Source organism: Sphaerodactylus townsendi, linkage group LG06, assembly GCF_021028975.2.
Source record: "Sphaerodactylus townsendi isolate TG3544 linkage group LG06, MPM_Stown_v2.3, whole genome shotgun sequence".
NCBI lineage: Eukaryota > Metazoa > Chordata > Lepidosauria > Squamata > Sphaerodactylidae > Sphaerodactylus > Sphaerodactylus townsendi.
The window spans coordinates 62008509-62028475 of record NC_059430.1 but is presented as its reverse complement, the minus strand read 5'-3'; the positions used below and the strand labels follow the sequence as shown (position 1 = coordinate 62028475).

At 41.9% G+C, this 19967-nt stretch overlaps 1 protein-coding gene across 4 annotated transcripts in view; it reads left to right on the top strand.

Annotated features, from left to right (window-relative positions):
* MON2 (MON2 homolog, regulator of endosome-to-Golgi trafficking) overlaps positions 1-19967 on the top strand; it is a 92657-nt gene that overhangs the window by 1933 nt on the left and 70757 nt on the right. For all 4 annotated transcript variants that reach the window (XM_048501563.1, XM_048501561.1, XM_048501564.1 and 1 more), the window contains exon 2: positions 9282-9345. In XM_048501563.1, the coding sequence (XP_048357520.1) occupies positions 9282-9345 (64 nt within the window). The remainder of the gene's footprint in view (positions 1-9281; positions 9346-19967) is intronic.

The window sequence follows — 19967 nt, the reverse complement described above, 5'->3', positions numbered from 1 at the left end:
TCCTGGCTTGGGTAACGCAGAACTGGGGCAAGGAGGCTATCCCAGTCAGGCAGCAGAGGCAGGGTGGTGAGGCGCTCAGATCGAGGCCAGCTCCCTGGGTTTTTAAAGGGCCATGTGCAAAAGAAGCGGAGGCAGTAGTGTTGGTTCGCCCCCGCCCCGCGGATTTTCTTAGAAGAAAAAGGCAAACTCCAGCTCGTTTTTAGTAAAAGAGTAGCTTTCGTGGCAAAGGGGACTGGGGTGGGTGAGGAAATTGGTAAGTGGTGGTTGGATGTGAGGGAGGGCAGAGTGAGGTGTGTGAGGATGAGCTGGATGTGTATGAAAGTATATGTGTTATGTGGTAGCAGTGGGTGAGGCACAGAGAGTGAAAGTTACCTGCGTGTGAGCAGGGGGGGGATCCCACCTGGTGTCTCACATGGCAAAGTGTGTATATGTTTCACTTCCAGTCGCATTACCTAACAGTGTTACCTATTAACTGTTTTAACTGCTCATCTCTGCCCATCTGCGCGAACATTCTAAGCCCTCAGGCCACAGACAGATAGGCTGCACGAACATTCTAAGTGTAACAGTCAAACACAAACAGCTTCATGGCCTGGTGGGCCAGGAAAAAAGACATTTTACCTGGCTCAGGTATGGACTTTTGGTGATTTGAAGGTCTGATTACCTGCCTGCAACAGAGAGGAACGTCATGTGAAAATTTGGGGGCGATCCGTCCAGCCGTTTCGGCGTTAGGGAGTGACTAACAAAGTCACTGTTTGCTTTTTATATATATAGATTAAAGTGAAAAAGGTTTATTAGAAGGGATGGGGATGTTTTTCTGCACTAAATTGACACAGTGTGTAACAGACTTCCCTCTGTGATACACCTCTGAAGATGCCAGCCACAGATGCAGGTGAAGCGTTAGGAACAAGATCCACCAGACTACGGCCACACAGCCCGGAAAACCCACCACAACCAGCCAACTGACCTACGTTAAGGTTTTTAGAGTGGGACTGTATTATACAATAATATGACATTTGTAATTGTGATGGAATAGTACTGTAAAACTAGCAAAGTCACATATGACTGTGAAAAGCATCTTTGCCTTTTGATCTCCTGGAGGGAGGACAGGAAACTATGCAGAGGTGCTAGGATGAAACTTCAAAGGCCTAAGTTACCTCATGGCCTGAACAGAGTTTTCCTGGGAAGGGGAGAACAAAGGTTTTGGAATTCCATCTTGAGACGTGGTCAGAGAAGGATCTCTGGGCCATGGGTTCCCGGAATGGGGACAAAGAACCAAAAGGGATATGACCACCTAAGCAATCCCTTAACTGAATCTAAGTTTTATTTCTTTGTTTTCTGTTTTTCAATAAAAATCGTTGAGACCTCATCTGGTTGGAGTTATTGGAGAAAAGAACCCAGGTTTTAATGAAACAAGCATTGGCTCTCCCAGGCTTGCTTTCATGATAGTAATGTATTGCAAGATTCAACTGTATAAAAATTAAAAACTGCGGATCTAGGTTGCTGAGGGTAAGCAATGGTGAGTGATGCATTGTTTGATCTGCATAAAAAATGTCAATACAAATGAAGTAAGATTTCTTTTTTGTAATGTGAAATACTTTTAATGTTGAAGGTGAGAGATGTAAGGTATAATTAGAAAATAGTATAGGACTTTAATTTAGCCATAACCCTTGTTCATCCCATTATATCTTTGGAGATTATTTGTATGTCTGTTTGACCCATTGTGACACTTTTATAATTCTTATGTCACTTCATTAAAACATTTAATAGTTAGAAAGTTCTGCTAATACTCCATATATTGCTGTTCCAAACCAAATATGATGACAATCTAGTAAACATGCATCTGTGGAAAAAGACATTTTAAAAGTACATTGACATTACCAGGAAGCAGGGAAAAGGCCTGGCCAGCCCCACTGCCAAAAAGCTCCATAAGACTGCATGGATGCACACCACCAAAAGAGCTGGTGTGCCACTCTACCAGCCCTCAATTCTGTAGGAAGCTGACTAAAGTCAGGTCCGTCCCCAGAAACATTCTGACCCGCCCTCTCCCACACTGGCGTCCAAGTGAGATGCCAGCACAACCTCATCGCAGCCAGAACTTCCAGGTTCTGTAACTGTGGAGCTGTGGGGTGAGCATGCCACCAGTGCATCTGACCCTCCAACGGGGTAAGTGTGGTGCTCCCTGGAACCCTTTCAGCATTCCCCTTTGGATGGGGCTGTTAAACTGTGAAATGTGAATTAATTATTGGTACCGCTCTCCCCCGAAAGGCTCAAGGCAGTGTACAACAACATGATATAACATCAATAAGCAGCAATAATCATAATCTCAAGTAGCAACAGCAATAAATAATATTTCAAATATTAAAAACATCAGTAATCATGATACAACAAAATACAGCATCAATAAACATAGCAACAATCACATATCAAGCAGCAACAACAATAACAGCATTATAAAACATCGTCATGAGCAACAATAAACATAACATAACATTATAAACAACAAAGATCAATAGCAATATATAAGAAAAACAATACAGCAATGGTTAAACAATAAACATGTGAAATCAGTTAAACATTGCATCTCAGATGGCAGCTATATACGAGCTTCTGAGCATTATTCTAGACATATTAAACCTAACGGAAGCCCTTACAATAATATCATCAATTAACTGACACTAACAAACTTTACTAACTTAATAACAGCTGCGATCCTAAACACAATGCAATCCTCAACAATATACACAAAATGAGTTAACTAACCTAACCCTCCCTCTACATTCCTAATGCCTATCTACCTGTTCCTAATACTAATCACAGGGCAACAGATCTTTCAGGGCAGTCCGAATACCCGTTAAAAGTAGCTGTCACTAGGGTTACGGCATCATTGTGAAAAAGCAGCAAAGCCCACTGTGGGGAGTTGAAATGGGCCCTAGCAAAAAATGGAGGAGGAAGCATCTCCCCCTGCAAAGGTCTTTATTGGGACAAAAGACCTCCCCCCTTCTCCTAGGGCAACACCTCCCACCTGGTTGTGAGTCTGTGACTTGGGTGTGTGAGAGGTGGAAACAGTGTGGCTTGGGGTAGGTGGAAAGTTGAGGATTGGGGAAGGTGGAAAGGAGTAGCTTGGGGTGAAGGGAGGGCAGAAAGTAGCGCATGCCTGGCTTCTAAATTAGGATTGAACTGCGTGGTACTAATTTCACAAGGAATGTTAATCAATTATTTTAACCCATTAATGGATGCTACTGAAATAGTTTTTTCATTATAAGGAACAGGCAACAATGTTACTTTTAGCATTCATTCACTGGTCTGATTTTTTGGCATATAATTTAGCAAGGTGAGTATATTGTGTAAAATCTGGCATTCCCCCCTGCCCAATGTCTACTCAGAAATTCCATTTAGCTAACTAGAGCCTACTTCAAAGTAAGTGTGTATGGGGGAGTGGACTGCAGCCTTTATCTGATGTCACCTTCCATGAATTCTTAAAGTTATATATTGGCGTGCATTAAAAAATTACCTTGGATGTTTGGGTTCATGAAAATGAATGGGGAACAGGACCATGCTTGGGAAACAGGAGTCCTTCCCTCTTGCGCTGTAGTCCCAAACAGGATCAGATGCCCACACGGCTTAGAAAGTATAGCAGTAAAATGGTGGCAGTCCCTGGGGATGCCATATCATCTGCCATTCATGTTCTGATTGGGCATTCAGTTTTTGGCAGACTTTTCAGTATACTTTCAGTATACTTTGGCAGACTTGTCAGTATACACCTTGATTAGCTTTTTCATCCTTGATGGATGCATTGAAACCCTATGAACTAAAAAGCTTCAGCTAGTGCTCAAATTTTGGCTTTTACAACAGAATCATACAAGCTTATATTAAGTCTTAACATTATGTAGATAGGATGTTTCAATTGCTTTTTATACTGTTTGTATAGCATTGCTACCAAGGCAGTTGCTGTATGGTGCCAGCTTGCTGGGTGGTACCACCATCTCACAGCTATAGTTTTATGCAGCCCCATGCCACTATTTACTTCTAGAAAGTCCAAACCCTTTTAATCACCCTTTGAGAAAAAAAGTCAACAATGTATTTGCATATGTGCCTGTCGAAACTTTTGGGACAGGTCAGTTGCCTGTAAATCCATTTCTTACATGACTTAAGGAATCTTATGGTGCCCACCACTACATTTTTGTTGGAAAAAACTGAGTTGTATTTGTATTCTATAAAATATGGTGATTTGTATGAATGTATGTGTACTTTATTCAGTATTCATCATATAAATCTCTGTACCAAAATGATGTTACAATGTTTTTTATATCAGAAATAAGGTTTTTTAGTTGCTTTTTCAGTTTTAGTTCAGTTTTAGTTGCTTTTTCAGAGGTCTTAAATTGTATAAACCCCACTTTTTTGTGCTCAGCTAGTTGGCATTACAATAATTACAACTGGGTAACTTCTCTCTGCCACCATTCTAAGCTGACAAGTTATTGTTGTTTTATGCTGATGGGTGATATTTAAGAGCAGTAATTTTCTAGCAGTCAGCAACACTGCATCTAAACTAGGATTGCAGTTTTACAGAAGGGTCAGGTTACTGCTGAGGAGAGATAGCTGCTGTCTAGAAACCCAGCCTAAAAGCAGTCTAATAGGAACTATAGGAAAGCAGTTGGGCCTTGTCAGCCATGTATAACACCTTAAATTACACTAAACGCCTCACTGGTACACTGTAGAAGTTTTAGATGCATTTATTTAAATGTATGCTGAAAAATTCTTTACTTCTGTAACACATGCATACCTTCTCCTTCATCCCCACCGCCTCCATGCAGCCCTGCTGTGGCCTGTACTTCCAAGTTTTATGGTGGTGGGGCTGCAGGATGCGTGTCTGCCCCCTCTGCTGGGGTAAGTGCCCCAGGGACGGCAAATTCACCAGCGCAAGGCCTAACCACTCTCTCAAGCCCTTTCAGCCTACCCTTAGGGCGGGCTATCAGTTATCCCTAAAGGTATATGTATAATAATTCTGGATAATGATTGTTATTGCTTAAAAAGCAGGGAAGCTATGGTGGCATGGTGTACCCTTCTGTTAACAGAATTTGTCAGGGCTATCATGTGAGCAAGAGAGAAGTTCTGTTATAAGTGGAGTCGTTTACTGTCAAAATATTGAGAGCTGCATAAAACAGGTAAAATATTTTATTTATGCTAACTAGGTAACTTCTGAGTTTTCAGAGGCTTTTGCTTTGCTATACAAATGAAGAAATTTGAAATCTTTTTGGGAAACACATGCAAAGATTAACAGATCAAGTATAACCAGTCCGGCAACCGAACACTGAAGCATGTCATCATATGGCAGTTGATTTACAGCAGTTGCTGACAATTGTTGCATGGGATTAAAAAGATGCTGTCTATTCTATGAAGCCCTGAGAACTGAATGTTTCTCTGCTTTCAAGAAGTGATATCTAATTTTTGAGTAGACTAGTACTCTGATACATGTTCATTACCAACTGTTATTTAAAAAATCAGTTTGTAGTCATTTTAAGATCAGTTAAGATCTGTTCATGACATTTTTATTCAAGCATCCATCCAGGAAGAAAACATCAGTTTACACTGCTTTTTAAAATACTTATTGTACAAGGCAGCAACATTTTATTTCTGTAGCTATCAGCTTTCCAAAGAATTATCTATCTTGGTGCTTCACAGAATACAAACTGCCCCATACTAAAGCTTTCAAAGTGAACTCAACTGGGTAGCTTCCATAGAAATGGGATGAAAATCACCAGGGAATTTCCCAGTGGGCTGCTTTAGTTTCTGAGTCCTGCCCTTCCTAGGCTGATTCCTCATTCTCTACTTGGCACTTTTGGGCAGCAGACATTGTCAGTGCTTCTTGAACCTCACTTCACACACTCAGATAAGCTGTTGTAGTCCTCTCCAGCCCATGCACTGTGGTCTACGTAGGAGATTCAGTACCCAGACCCATATGACTGGGCCAGCTCAACTGTGATACTGCTGTTCTAGTTGCATTGTCTTAGCCTCAGCTGCTGCCACCTTGTGCCAGCTGTGGGCCATGATCCAAGACTTCTGGTGGAACTCTCACAAAACTTTGCAGCTCCAGCACAACCTGCATTCATAAATTCACCATCTCTGGCAGCCTTAGATCATCATCCTCTGCTGATACAATTCAGCAGAAGCCATCTGGGCCCACCAGGGCAGGGTGATGAAGAGCTGTAACTGCCAGAGGAGGAGATGGCACAGCCAACTGAATCAGGTGCTTTACTGTGGTGCAGTGGGGCCTGACAGGCAATGTTGAGCTGAGTACTGCAGCTCCTGTGTCAACCATGCTGTTTGAGAGAGGGAGACCTTCTGTAGCAAGGACAGCATGGAGCTGAGGCAGTGTTTGTGAGTACTGCTGCTGAAAAATACTGCATGGAGGGAGAGGAGAAAGGTACAGGAAAACTTTTGGAGGGAGGAGCTCAGAGAGGAGTGGCAAAGCTATGGGAGAGGCAAAGCAGCACTTCTGAAGAGTGGCATTTGGGAGTGAGTCTTTTTCCTAGGACCATTTTAGATTGCCAGTCTTCTCCTGAACCCTAAGGGATTTATCTAACCAAAATGCTAATCTAGGGGTGGGCAAATCTACCAATGGAGGCGGCGTGGGGCTACACTGGCGGATTTGTCCTCCCTGGGCACTTACCCCAGCGAAGGGGCAAACCCACTGGAGGGCAGTCTCTGCTGGCATAGTGGGAGTGTTCTGGAGGTGTAGCCGGGGGTAGAGACAACATTAGTCTGCTTCCACCTGGCCCTTGCCTACTGGAATGCCAGCACCAGGGGCTTGGGCTTACTTATACCATTGGTTGATTTCACAGCTGCCAGTTCTTTAGCTGATTGTTGACCTTTCATTACAATTCGAGCCTCACCTAGAGACCTGGGATGTTGTAATGTATCGGTGTAGTATTCGTGCAAATCCCAGCAGGGCTACCTTCTGAATTTGACAGATGTTAATTGCGGAACAGAACTGTGGTTCCAACTGTTACAGGTGTGGCATGTACACAATAGCTGGCACAGTTGTGACATGTACACAACAGGAGGTGTGGAAACAGTATGGAAACCTGGCTGCACACGAATGTGACGTTGTGAATATTTCAAAGCAATTGGTCCAGTAGTTTGGGAGATTACCTATCATTTAGATTTATATATATATATATAGATTATTATTATTATTATTATTATTATTATTATTAGTAGTAGTAGTAGTAGTAGTAGTAGTAGTAGTAGTAGTAGTATTGTAGATTTCACAGCTGCCAGACCTTTAGCTTGTTGTTGGCCTTCATTACAATTCGAGCCTCACCCAGAAGCCTAGGAAGTTGTAATGTATCGGCGTAGTATTTGTGCGGATCCCAGCAGGGCTGCCTTTTGAATTTGACCAATGTTAATTTTGTCAATTCGAAGATGTTTCAAGTGCTGCCCTAGGATTTTCAGAATGGCGCCCAGCGTGCTGATTATTTTTATTTATTTATTTATTTATGGGATTTTTATACCGCCCAACCCCTGGAACGACCTCAGCTGGTTTGTGCCATGGACGCTGAAGCTCGATTTTCAAATTGTGGTATCTAGTGACCTTGTCGTGTTTTTTTCAATGACCCTGCTGTCACCGGGTTCTGCTATGTCAATGATGGACTCTTTCTTGACCTCAGTCACGGTGATGTCTGGTGTATTGTGTTTCAATACTTCGTCCGTTTGGATTTGAAAGTCCAACAGGATCTTGACCTTCTCATTTTCCATTACTTTCTCTGGACAATGTTCCCACCAGTTCTTAGCTGATCTTATGTTGTAATGCTTTCATAAATTCCAGTGGATCATCTTGGCCACTGAGTTGTACCTATGTTTGTACTCAGTCTGAGCAATCTTTTTGCAGCAGCTGAGGACGTGATCTACAGTTTCATCAGCTTCTTTGCACAATCTGAATTTTGCATCATCCGAGGATTTTTCAATTCTGGCCTTGATTGAATTTGTTCTAATGGCTAGCTGTTGAGCAGCTAAAATCAGGGATTCAGTTTCCTTTTTCAGAGTTCCAGTTGTTAACTACAGCCAGGTCTTTTCATTGTCCTTGATCTTCTCCAGAAATTGGCCGTGCAGAGCTTTGTTGTGCCACCTTTCGGTTCTCATTTAATTACATTTTTTCTGCATTCTTGTTTGGTTTTCTGGGTCTTCAGCAAATGTCTGTTCTTCACCTCAATCTGTTGTTGTTGTTGTTGTTGTTGTTGTTGTTGTTGTTGTTGTTGTTGTTGTTGTTGTTGGTTGATTTCACAGCTGCCAGTTCTTTAGCTGGTTGTTGGCCTTTCATTACAATTCAAGTCTAGGAAGTTGTAATGTATTGGTGTAGTTTTCATGCGGATCCCAGCAGAGGGGTGCCTGGTGGGCTGGGCTGGGAGCCTCAGCCCCTCAGCCCAGCCCTGCCAGACTGCTCCTTTAGCCAGTGGAGCTCACCCAAGCCGCTGGGTGCTTGCAGCCGGCCGCCTCCCTGCCCCTTGGCCCAGCTGTGCAAGAGGAAGAGGCCGAAGACGAGGCAACAGGGAGGCAGCTGGCCACAGGCTCCAATGGAGGTTGAGCAGGATGGGCGGCAGTAGCCACTGGCGGGTCCACACTTGCAGCTGGCCACCTCCTTGTCTGGTCTTCGGCCTCTTGCAGGGCTGAGCCGAGGGGCAGGGAGCCAGCCAGCTGTAGGCGCGGGCTTGCCGTTGGCTGCTGTCACCCCCCTGCTCAACCTCCATCAGCGCCTGCGGCCAGCCGCTTCCCTGCCTCATCTTCATCCTCTTGCAGGGCCAGGCACCTCTTGCAGGCCCGCAGAAGGCTTCGGTGTATGGGGGGCGATTTTGCACTCCCCACATGACCAGATAGGTGGCGCCTGGAAACATGGGTTACTTCATGTCCCTCTGGCAGGTACGTCACTGACAAGAAGGATTCATTAAAGATATTTTGTTCCAGACTTTGAAACTAATTTAAGACCAGTTTGAAATTTAAATTTGAAGATACCAAGGGCTACAATGAATGAGAAACTTTGCAAATAACTTCAGTGTGTGTTTGGACATACATAGTCACACACACACTTCAGATTATGGTGAAACATAAAAGAAACTTGGCTATTACATTTTATTTTTGATGGAAATCATCTCTGCAACCATGGAATGAAGAAAAAATTATACTCACACCATTTTAAAGTTACTTCATTTGATTAAACTGAAATATTTTTTTCATATTATTCAACCTGAGTAGTGGCCTTCAATCTAATTATTGTGTTTCCTTTACAGGCTGCTGAATCAGGAATAATAAAAGTTAAAACAATAGCTGCACGAAATACTGAAATCTTGGCAGGTAATTATTTGCAAAAAGAACGAAGCCTGAAAGTATATTCTGTGTTGAGTTATTTGTAGCAAAGATAAATGAATTAGTTGATGCCAGATATTGAGAGAGAGAGAGAGAGAAAGAGAGAGGGGGGAGGGGGGGAGAGGGAGAGGGAGAGGTGTTACACTGAAAACATAGGGTTGTATAATACATTCCTTTTTCCACTGAATAATAGTGCACCAGTCTCGTTTACAGTTTTAAAATATTGAAATTTTATTAATTCAGGGCTGTGCTACATACTGAGAACTTAATTTACTGGTGTGAAAATTTATTATGAACGCATATGTTGTATAATTTCAGTAGTCCTGTTTAAATTATTAATTGATGTAAAAGGCAAGTTGTAAGTGCAGCATGGCTGTTCACTGATGAAAGGCTTCTATGTGGAATGTCCTCTTAAAAGAAAAATTCCTGACAAATGCTGAGGGTGCAGTTTAGTTGTACTAGCAGTGTCAATAATTGGGGAAGATGGATCCCAAGAAATAGATGAAGTAACAGAAAAGACTTTTTCAACTGATATATTTATTTTTAGAAGTGGAGTATAGATCATCACTAAATTTAAAAGAGTTGTACATGGCGTCTATGAGTAGTTTTAGATTCTAAAATCACACTTCATTTATAAAAAAAACGTAGATTAAAAATTTTTGTCCATTCTATTGTACACGGGATTGTGAACAGGTATAGTAAAACTACACTTAAAAGACAGGATTTAGATATTCGTTATTCATAGCCTATTTACTAAAAAGGTATAGCCTTCCCCAAGATCTATAAATTGTATATACTAATTAATACTATAAATTACTATAATACTATAAATTACTAATACTATAAATTAATTAAATTTCCATAAAATGCAATAAATAACAGTGAGCTCCTTATAAACACCTTCTAAAATACCCCAGGAGTATCAGAGGTATGGAGTATTTCACATTTAAATAGTTTTGTACTTGCCTATTTTACATACCTCTTAAGGACATGACTTGCAGCAAATAAGTTTTCATAGTTAACCAACTATGTGCTAGAAACTGATTTAAAAATTAGGAGGTTAGTTTTGAAGGAGTTGGTTTCTTTATCCTATCTTTATGTTATACGGAGTGATGTCTAACTTTTGTGGAGAATCAAGACATCTAAATTTTTACTATACACTTTGACAAAAACAGCTAATGAAAATTTTAATTCCTGAAAAAGAGGGGATACAGATGAGATAACTGGTATGTTCCCTGATTGGCTACAGTTGAAAAAGGAGGAGTTCAGTGTTCTGAGAAACTTCCAAATAAGGAGCAGAAATGTGGTGAGGTGTTAGAAGGGGTCTTCATTGCACTGAGATTTTCTGAGCAAATTCCAACTGGTTCCTAGTGGGCTAGTCAAGAATTCCAGTCAGTGTATGTCGATTTCTGTCTGCCTGGTGCAATATACCTTGGTAGCCTCAGGCTGAGTGGTCCTAATTCAAGGTCTGGGCTAGATAATCGGAGTGGCTCGTTTGCACATATGGCCGCTTTTTTCCATTGAATATAATGAATTATGCCTTCTGTGCTAGCTCTCAGCCTTTTTTATTGTAAAGGATCTGAAGCGTACTTTTGGGGGCTTTTGCAGAAAAGAGTTAGTCTCTGTTCCCTGATGGAGAGGAAAGGAGAGAAGTCTACTGAATGGGGACTTGATGACAGAGAGGGGGGGTGGGGTGGGGAAGAGAGAACTGGATGTCCCCTATTCTTCTCCTGATCTAGGAACAGAGTGAAGAATGCAAGTTTTCCTAAGACTCAGTGTAAGATTCCACAAAACCTTTATTGGTTTAGAATATATGCAGAGAAATTTCCCTCCTATTTTTGGTTGAATATTACTGGCAGCGTTTTGTTCAGAGGTTCCTTTTGTTCTATGTATAACGCATAAATAAAGTGCAGAATTTTAGCATGAAAGGAATGTTAATTATTTATACATAATGTGTGAAAAGCAGCATAGTATATTTAACTTAGAGAAAAGTTAGTATTTGTTTTTAGAACATACAAAAAGGGATACTAAGAATTTTTATAGAAGTTGTTGCAGTTGACACATTGTTTTAGCAAGACCAAAAGAAACAATGGATGTCATTCTGTCACAAACAAACTTCAATAGCTTCATGATGAATTTTAGCTTGGTGTATTCTTTTTCTTGTACTCTCTCCCATATGTTTTGCTGAAACTGAAAACTTGTTGGTTGAGAAACTTTGATCTAACTGCCGTCTGTTGTGACTTGTGCTTGGAGTTTGTTCATTGTCCCCAAACAGGGGTCTCTTTCTTACCCTCAGACAGGGATTCTAAACCATGGTTTAATCATGGTTTTGAAATCCCCCGTTTATAAAGCAAGAAGTAGATACCCAATGACCTAAAAGTGAACCAGGAATGAAAAAATGACTCCAGTCTTGGCTTTCCATGCAAGCGAAGAAGCAAAGAAAGAACAAGATGGAAAGGGAGTATACAAGCATGAAAATAAAACTAGATAGAGATCTTTATAAACAAATAAAAGTTGGGTGTAGCAGATGAATAGAAACAAAAATTCAGTGGGTTCAGAAGAGAGGAGAATTCATAAAAAGTCAGCAGTCCAGTCACATGCCTGATTGCTTGTAAAAACCTATAATTGAATGAAGTTTACACCTGGATAAATTTGCTTAAGATGGTAGCTGGGGATATTTCACTGGCTCTTCTTACCGAGGATGTTGGGAAAAGATTGTTTTCCCAAGTGAATGTTACTAAAATTGTCAGGAAAAAAATAGGTGTATTGTTTAAACTATTAATAATCCTTGAAATAAGAGTAAAAGTGTCATTACCACCTCATTACCATAGAAAATGTCAGAATCTGAGATACTTGCTGTTATCCTGCAACTAAGGCATCCTTGCTCATCACCTTCTTCAGTCAGCAACACCCCCCTTAACAGTCACACGCATACACTCACGCACGCACGCACACACACACACACACTCACGCACACACACACAAACAGCTGAGAACTAATTTCCAGAAATTATCCCAGCTCCAACCCCCCCCCCCCATGCCTATGAATTTGCACGTTCACTCTTTTCCATTTAAATGTTTGAAACAAAATTCAGCACATTAGGACTGGCTTAATTGTTATGGAACAAGTGTCCAACAAAATTTCAGCATAGACTTTGCAATAAACACAGCAGGTTGTTCAGTTCCATTGTAAATGAGACATAGAAATATCTGATTATTTTTGTTGTTGATTAAGGAGCCCATGATTGTACTACCTTGATAAAACTTTGTAGACTGATGTTATTTGGAAGAGCAGGACCTTCCGTCTAGCCAAGTAAAATCTATGGTAGGAGCCACCACTGGTCTGCATCTGTTATCTGAAACTGTCATTACAACCAGATATGTATAGTGATTGGAATTTGATATCCAATTTAATTGTTTGATAATTTTGTGTCTTTGAAATGTAATATACTTAGTGTTGGTTGTAAGCACTGCTGACAGAACAATTTCTAGTAGCTTGAGATTTTTGGTTTATTAAATTTGCTGGGTATAGATGTTTTTGAGATCTACTAATGTTGTAAGAAAACATATTAGTTGTTTCCCTAAAATAATTGGGGTGGATATAGATCTTTTTGAGAACTACTAATGTTGTAAAAGAAAACATAATAGTTGTTGCCCTAAAATAATTGGGGCGAATATAGATCTTTTTGAGAGCTACTAATGTTCTAGAAGAAAACATAATAGTTGTTGCCCTAAAATATTTTCACTTTATCACTTTTACTTTGTATGTTTTATTTTTCTTTTGTTTTTATTGCTGTCATGATTGCTGACATAAGTGGGAAAACTATGCAGGTAATGTCAGCTAAACATCCAGACATTCTCAAACTAAGACAATCTCTCGAAAAAACATTTCATGTTTTCTTTATTTTCTTTCCCTAGATTTAACACACATTAGCTATTCATCTGCCATTTCACACTGAAAATGAAGAATAATTTCTTCTTAACACTATAAAGAGAAAAGATTCCACATCTGTCATACAATTCATCGATCTAATAGATAGCACAGTGTCTGCTTCTCAGAAAGTGTTGTTAGCTGTTTTATTCAGAGTGATATATTTATTTTGTGCAGTATTGTTTTATGAACATGCTAAAACAGTGTGGGTTAGGAAGTCTACTTGGTCTCAACGAAATGGGATTTTTTATTGTTATCTCCCTTGCGTGTCAGCTGAGTCTAAGGCATTACACCTTGCCAATAAAAAAGGTTATCTAAAGTTGAGGATTTCTAACCAACAGAATTAGCCTGGCAAGGAAAAGTTACCATTGAGGGTATTTGGAAGAATTACGATTTGCATATTTGAGCACTAAGGACCTCACTTAAGATCTTAGTTTGTAACTGTTTACAGCTTGCTTTCCAAATATTATCACTGCAGCTTTCAATCAATTAATAACTGAAACAAATCAGAAACTGTTGATTGCTCAAAGAAGGAATACCAGAATTTAATAACAGGTTGTTATCTAATAGATGGTAAATTTAGTAGCCCCAGTTTCAGGGGTGTAACTACAGGATGGCTTCAGGGCAAGCTTCCCCACCTCTTGTGATCAGGATGTTATTCCCCTATTGATACAACCCAAGATTGCATTAGCCTTTTTTGTCACTGCATCACACAGGATGATCATATTAAAGTTATTGTCCACCCGTACCCCTAGATCTTGTTCTCACACACTGCCACTCAGTAGTATATGCCCGATCTAGAAAAAAGAGAGGGAGAGAAAAGTGGGGAAAGAGAGAAAGGGGAGGAAGAAAGGGGGGAGCGAGAGAAGGGGAAAGGGAGAAGGAGGAAGAGAGAGAGAGATGGGGTGAGTCAGAAAGGACGGAAGGAAGAGAAAGGGGAAGAGAAAACTGGGAATGGGGAAAGGAGAGAAATAGGAAAAGAGAGAGATCTCTTGAGCTCAGCCCAGTAACTGCGAATGCTCATCCTCGTCACGCACATCTCCCTTGCCATCCCCATCACCGACGCCAAAAAAAAAAAGCCTTTGGTTAAATTTAAGGTTAGCTTACTTTAAGGCAAGTAGCCCTGCAGCCAGGGAGAGACTGGGGTCAGGGACAGACCCAGAAGGGCTCTTTTTCCCTGCCCTTGTCCCCGCCCTCAGTCTGCTACCGGCCACCACTCACATAGAAGTAAGCTAATCTTAATTTTAAAGCAACCACAGACTTTTTTTTCTGCTAGTGGCAGTGGCAGCTTCCAACATAGAATAAAATACTAGTGGCAGCAGGCGGGGAAATATGGGTTACTTCTACCACACACACTCACACACACACCCTGCTGGCACTGCTGAGAAACGTCTATGGTTGCTTTAAAATTAAGATTAGCTACTTCTAGGTGGCAAGGCCAGGCTAGATCAATCGATGTGGTAGCTTTTCCTGCACCTCACTTCAAGGCGCACATGGGGCTCAAGTCCTCCCCAGTTACACATCTCTCTGTTCTAATCATAGAGTAGAGGAGGAGATACATCATAGAATACCCAGCAGTTTTCTTTAAAAAATTAACTTGAAGAATATTAAGATGTTCTATATGACCAGTATATCAAACTGGAGCAGCTTATTTACCAACTAAATGTATAACTGGTTTATGTAGGGTCATAACATAGGTACAAATTGCTCTCATGAGAGCCAGCATGATATAGTGGTTAAGAGCAAGTGAATTCTAATCTGGAGAACCGGACTTGATTCCCCACTCCTCCATTTTTGTGGCAGAGGTTTATCTGGTGAACCAGATGTGTTTCTGCACTTCTACATTCCTGCTGGGTTACCTTGGGCTAGTCACAGTTCTTCAGAACTCTCTCAGCCCCATCTACCTCACAAGGTGTCTGTTGTGGGAAGAAGAAGGGGAAAGAGTTCGTAAGCCACCTTGAGTTTCCTTACAGGAGAGAAAGGTGGTATATAAATCCAAATTCTTCTTTGTTTGCAAAAATGTAATTTTAAGGAAAATAAAGGAGGGATTTAGCTTTCGCATTAACATGTGGATATGCATATCCCTATTCCTGTTTTCCTTCTGGAGACAAGAACAATTTTGGTGTGTTTGAAGACAAGATAGTATCCAAATTGGGCTGGATGAGCTTTATAACCATCCCAATATGAATCCTGGTTAATCTTGAGGTATTTCAGCATTTTGAAAAAACAGCCTTGACCCAAGATTTTATAATTATTTTAGCATTATGAATAAGAGTAGCATAATCAGGCGTCAGAGGGTGGGTGGTAACTTAAATTACTTGGAAAGGCTTCCTAGTATTCTTTTTAGTTGGAAATCAGTGTTACCCATGCATCTATCACAGACAGATGGGGCTGCCCCAATCAGCTATACAGTGGAGGGAAGAAACCAGGGAAGGCTGGGAGCTTGTGCACAAATAAGTGTGTAGCAAGGGAGGGGGAAGTGATTTTTTTTTCAAATGAGGCTAATTTTTCAGACCTTGAGTATGACAACTGTGTATAAACCATCTGCTCAAAATCTATTGCCATAACCTTTTTTAATGTATGGGCTGCTAATTCAGGACTGAGAGCTATACTGTATCATGATTTGGAAACTCATACTTTACAGGCAGCCCCATCCAAAGCTGGAGGCAACGAAATGCAGTGCCACTGAAGCACTGCCCCCCAAAGAGGGTTTTCCAGTGGTGCAGGGAGCAAAAACCCAACAACCTCAAAAACTCTCCCGCTTCTGAAAACTCCCATGGGCCCTACAGGCTTTATGCTTCCGTAAGGGAGGCATAAGTCTGAGGGCCGGGGCAAAGTCAACTAACCTTGGCTCCGTCCCTGGGAATGACCTGGTCTGACCCCTTGCCCAACATGCTGGCATATGGTTGGGATGCCAGAACAGCCCTTCCATAGCTCGGACTGTGGGGTTTTATGGCGCGGGGCTGAGAGATGGGTGGTTGTCAGCACATCAGCCACCACCTCCAGGGTAAGTGCTCCAGGGAGGGCAAACATGTCAACGGTTGGCCGCTCCTTTTGCCCCCTTTTTGGGTGGGACTGTTAGTAACATACATGCAGTTTATGCTATAATGAAACAGTTGGCGGAAGTAGACTGTAGTCTGCTGGATTTCCAGTCAGCAGTTCTTTAGCTGTTAGTTGCTGGAATTCTTATAAAGGATGCTGGATTAAGAGCCTCTTGGTCTGATTTTACAATGTATGTCTATTCTTAAGCATGAGGAATATATATATCAGCTGTGCTTTATATGTTGGAGGATTCTGAGCATACATTCTCCGTTTTAGGACAATGCATTGTAAAAAACCAAATAGACCAAGTAGGATTGAGATCAGCCCACCAATGACTTAACATATATTGTTGGATTTGAGTCACTAAGGTCTGGCATTTACAAGTCTTGAAGCTAACAATGTGTGCTGTGCCCTTCAGAAGCAACAGTTTCTCCTTACATGGTTTATCTAGTTGTGGTAAATTTAGAAAATACTCTGAGGTCTTAAGTTTCTTCAGACAAAAATGTGTTTGGGGTCCTGACAAAAATTTGTTCATGATAACAGTAGTAGTTGGTAGGGTTGTAAGTTGGATGTACTTGATCACTAGTTTAATCAACTGAAGCTGTTATTTATTAATCCCAGGCAAAGAGGCTTGATGTTAAAAAGCTTATTTTATTTTTAAAGCTATTTTAACACTGGCACATTAGTGTAATAGCAAGTGAGAAAACAATTTGTGTTAAATGATTGTTATAAAGTAAACCAGCAAAATGTATTGGTTGTTGATGTTTCAAAGCTTCTGCAGAGGCCAGTCGGACATTGTGGAGGCATGGCGCGGGGTGAGCCTCATTGACGGCGGCAGCGCTCATTTTTGCCCCGGCCTCTTTGGTAGGAGGCCAGGTGCAACAGGAGCGGGGCACCGAGATGGGGGAAGGGGGAGAAAACACACTGCAGGGCTGCAAGAGGCTGGAGGGCTGCGAGAGGGACGCCCCAGAAGGCTGCGGGGGAGGATTTAAAGAGGGGTGTGGCAGGCGAGCAAGGAGGCAACCAGAGGGAAGGAGCTGGGAACGATGGAAGTAGGCCTGCAGTGCCCACCCTCCCTCCCCGGGGCTGCCCACCCAGGCCCGCTGGCCACTGCCCCCCACCCTTGATCAAATGGAGCTGTCAGGCCTGCTCCACTCCTAGCCCAAGCGCTGCCTCGGCGCTTTTCCCTTCACGTGAGAGGCCGAGGCAAGTGGTCTGCAGCTTGGTTATAGTACTTGTATCTGGCCAAATCTAGACTGCACAGCGCTGGGGATTTCAATCATGAGCCTCAGAAAACAGCATGAAATCCCATTTAAAGCGGAATTGACTCTGCAGAGCAAATCAGGCGCACTGGCAGAGTAGACAGTAATTCAAGTGCGCCCCACATTGGGCAACTTTCACGTTCTGCATGGGAGAAGAAGTGGAGACTCGTGTTTTACCTTCTCTTAAATCGCAGGGGCGGGGATGGGATGGGACTGAGAGATTGCAAAAACCCCAGTGACCGAATGCTTCTTGTGGAATTTTGGTCCCGAGAGCCACGTGGGTCACCAAAGCCGGACCAACTTGAACCCAGGCCACTCTTCTTCACTGTCTAGGACACTGAGCTGGAATCTCGGTGGTTTGCTGGGAGCTCCCTTGAGCGAAAAGCCCATGGAGCATTTGAAGCAGTTTCTTCCCACCTCCTGGCCTCGCCCATTTGCAGACTTTCCGTCGCAAACAATGCCTGGAAGTGGGAGAGGGACGCATGGGGAGCGTTTAGAAAGGAGGCTGAGTTGGAGGAGTGGTTGGGAACCTCAGCAGGTCTCAGGGCTTGTGTTTCTTTGTCCCAGACTTAGAGCTGGGGAAGAAAACCTGTCCCCCATTCTTACAGCTCCTTTTTACTCGCCTCCTTTTTACTCTTCCTTTTCACACTCTTTTTCACAAAAAGGGCTAAAGTATTAAGAACAAAATCCATGTATACCTTTTATTAGGGCCAACCCCAAAACTTCTTGGAATGAAAGTGAAATGAATTGGGGGGGGGGGGGTGGCTTTTCCTTTCCAGGAGTCGAGAGAAAAAGGCCTACCTACTCGGGTAGCTCTTCTATGTATATAAAGGGCTCTTCTGCTCAGTAGGATTTTCAAGACAAGAGTCTAAAAGAGGTGGTTTGCTATTGTCTGCCTCTGCATAGCAACCCTGCTAGTCCTTGGTGGTCTCCCATCCAAATACTAGCCAGGACTGACCCTGCTCAGCTTCTGAGATCTGATGAGATAGCTTGTCCTGGAAATGGTTGAGGGGGCCAGTAAGGAAGTGAGGAACCCTTCACGTGCCCTGAAGTTTAATCTAGGGATGTCAGCTCTTTTACCTATACAGCTGCAAATGGAGGTATCTCACTGCAAGTCCTTTTTTTTCACCCTAAAGCTGCTTGAAAATTTCTTCAGTTTTGATCTGGAGTCCATGTAGATAGCTTTAAATTGGGAAGGAAGGTGATTTTCCACAGTAAATTCAAATGAAAGTCCAGTGTTATTTTAAATGCTGCTTAAAAGAAATGAGCCCTGTAAATTTCCCACTACGGTTTGTATATCTGATTTGATTTTTTTGCAGCTCCCCTATTATAACTTAACTATGTTCCTCCACACACATTCCCCGTGAGGTAGGTTAGTCTGAAAGTGTGTGACTAGCCCAGAATCAACCAGTAAGCTTGCATGATCATGGAAGGAGTTGAACCAGAAAGGGTCTCCCAGATCCTAGCCTAACAGTTTAACTGTTTATGGTGTGTGTTTTTTATTGAAGTGACACACCACCCGAGTTATGCTCGTTTTTTTGGCAAATTTTGACACACCAATCTCAAAAGGTTGCCCATCACTGCTCTAGCATTTCATTTAAATTGTGTTGCTATCCTTTCAAAGAAGCGATTCATGTTTTGACAGCATAGCCGTGGTAGCACTGCATCTAAATGGGAGACTGAGCACATTCACTGTCACACAGGTAGGGGTTTGGGTTGGGTTTTTTGTTTCACTCACCGCCATGACACTTACATTGGGCCTTAGCTCTACCATTCAGAACAGCTGGTGAAACTGCCCCAGTTACCTCTTCAACACTTCATTCACCCAGAAGCTTCACCTTGTCCACAGCCAACAAAATTTGTTGTGGAATAAGACCTTGCTAGTGATCTATATAGTTACGGCAACTTGAATGCTTGTTGGTCGTAACAGTAGTTCACATAACCTGTGAAGAATTTTGCAATTACAAAGGCACTTTCTTGAAAGTAGACATTAAATAATGTGGGACTTATTTTTTAGTGAACCTGTTTAGGATTGTTCCCTTAGAGTCTTTTGTCTTCCATCATCAATTTATCACTGTGAAGTATCCCCACAAATACTAATCAAGAACTGGTAAGACAGGGGTCCCATCATGGTCCATCCCCCCAACACCTTTCTTGGTGACCACCAGGTATATTTAGAAAGTCAGAATTCCAAAGATGCCCATAGGCTCTTAAAATTGGAGACTCCCTACAGTAGAAGACCTCCATGAAGTGCAGGAAGATAATAGTTCACTCTGGTCATCCAATATGATGCCAGTGGGAAGAGGACATATCTACTTTTATTGCATTACATAGGCATAAATTGTTTTTGCAGTATACTTATTTATTTTTAATTT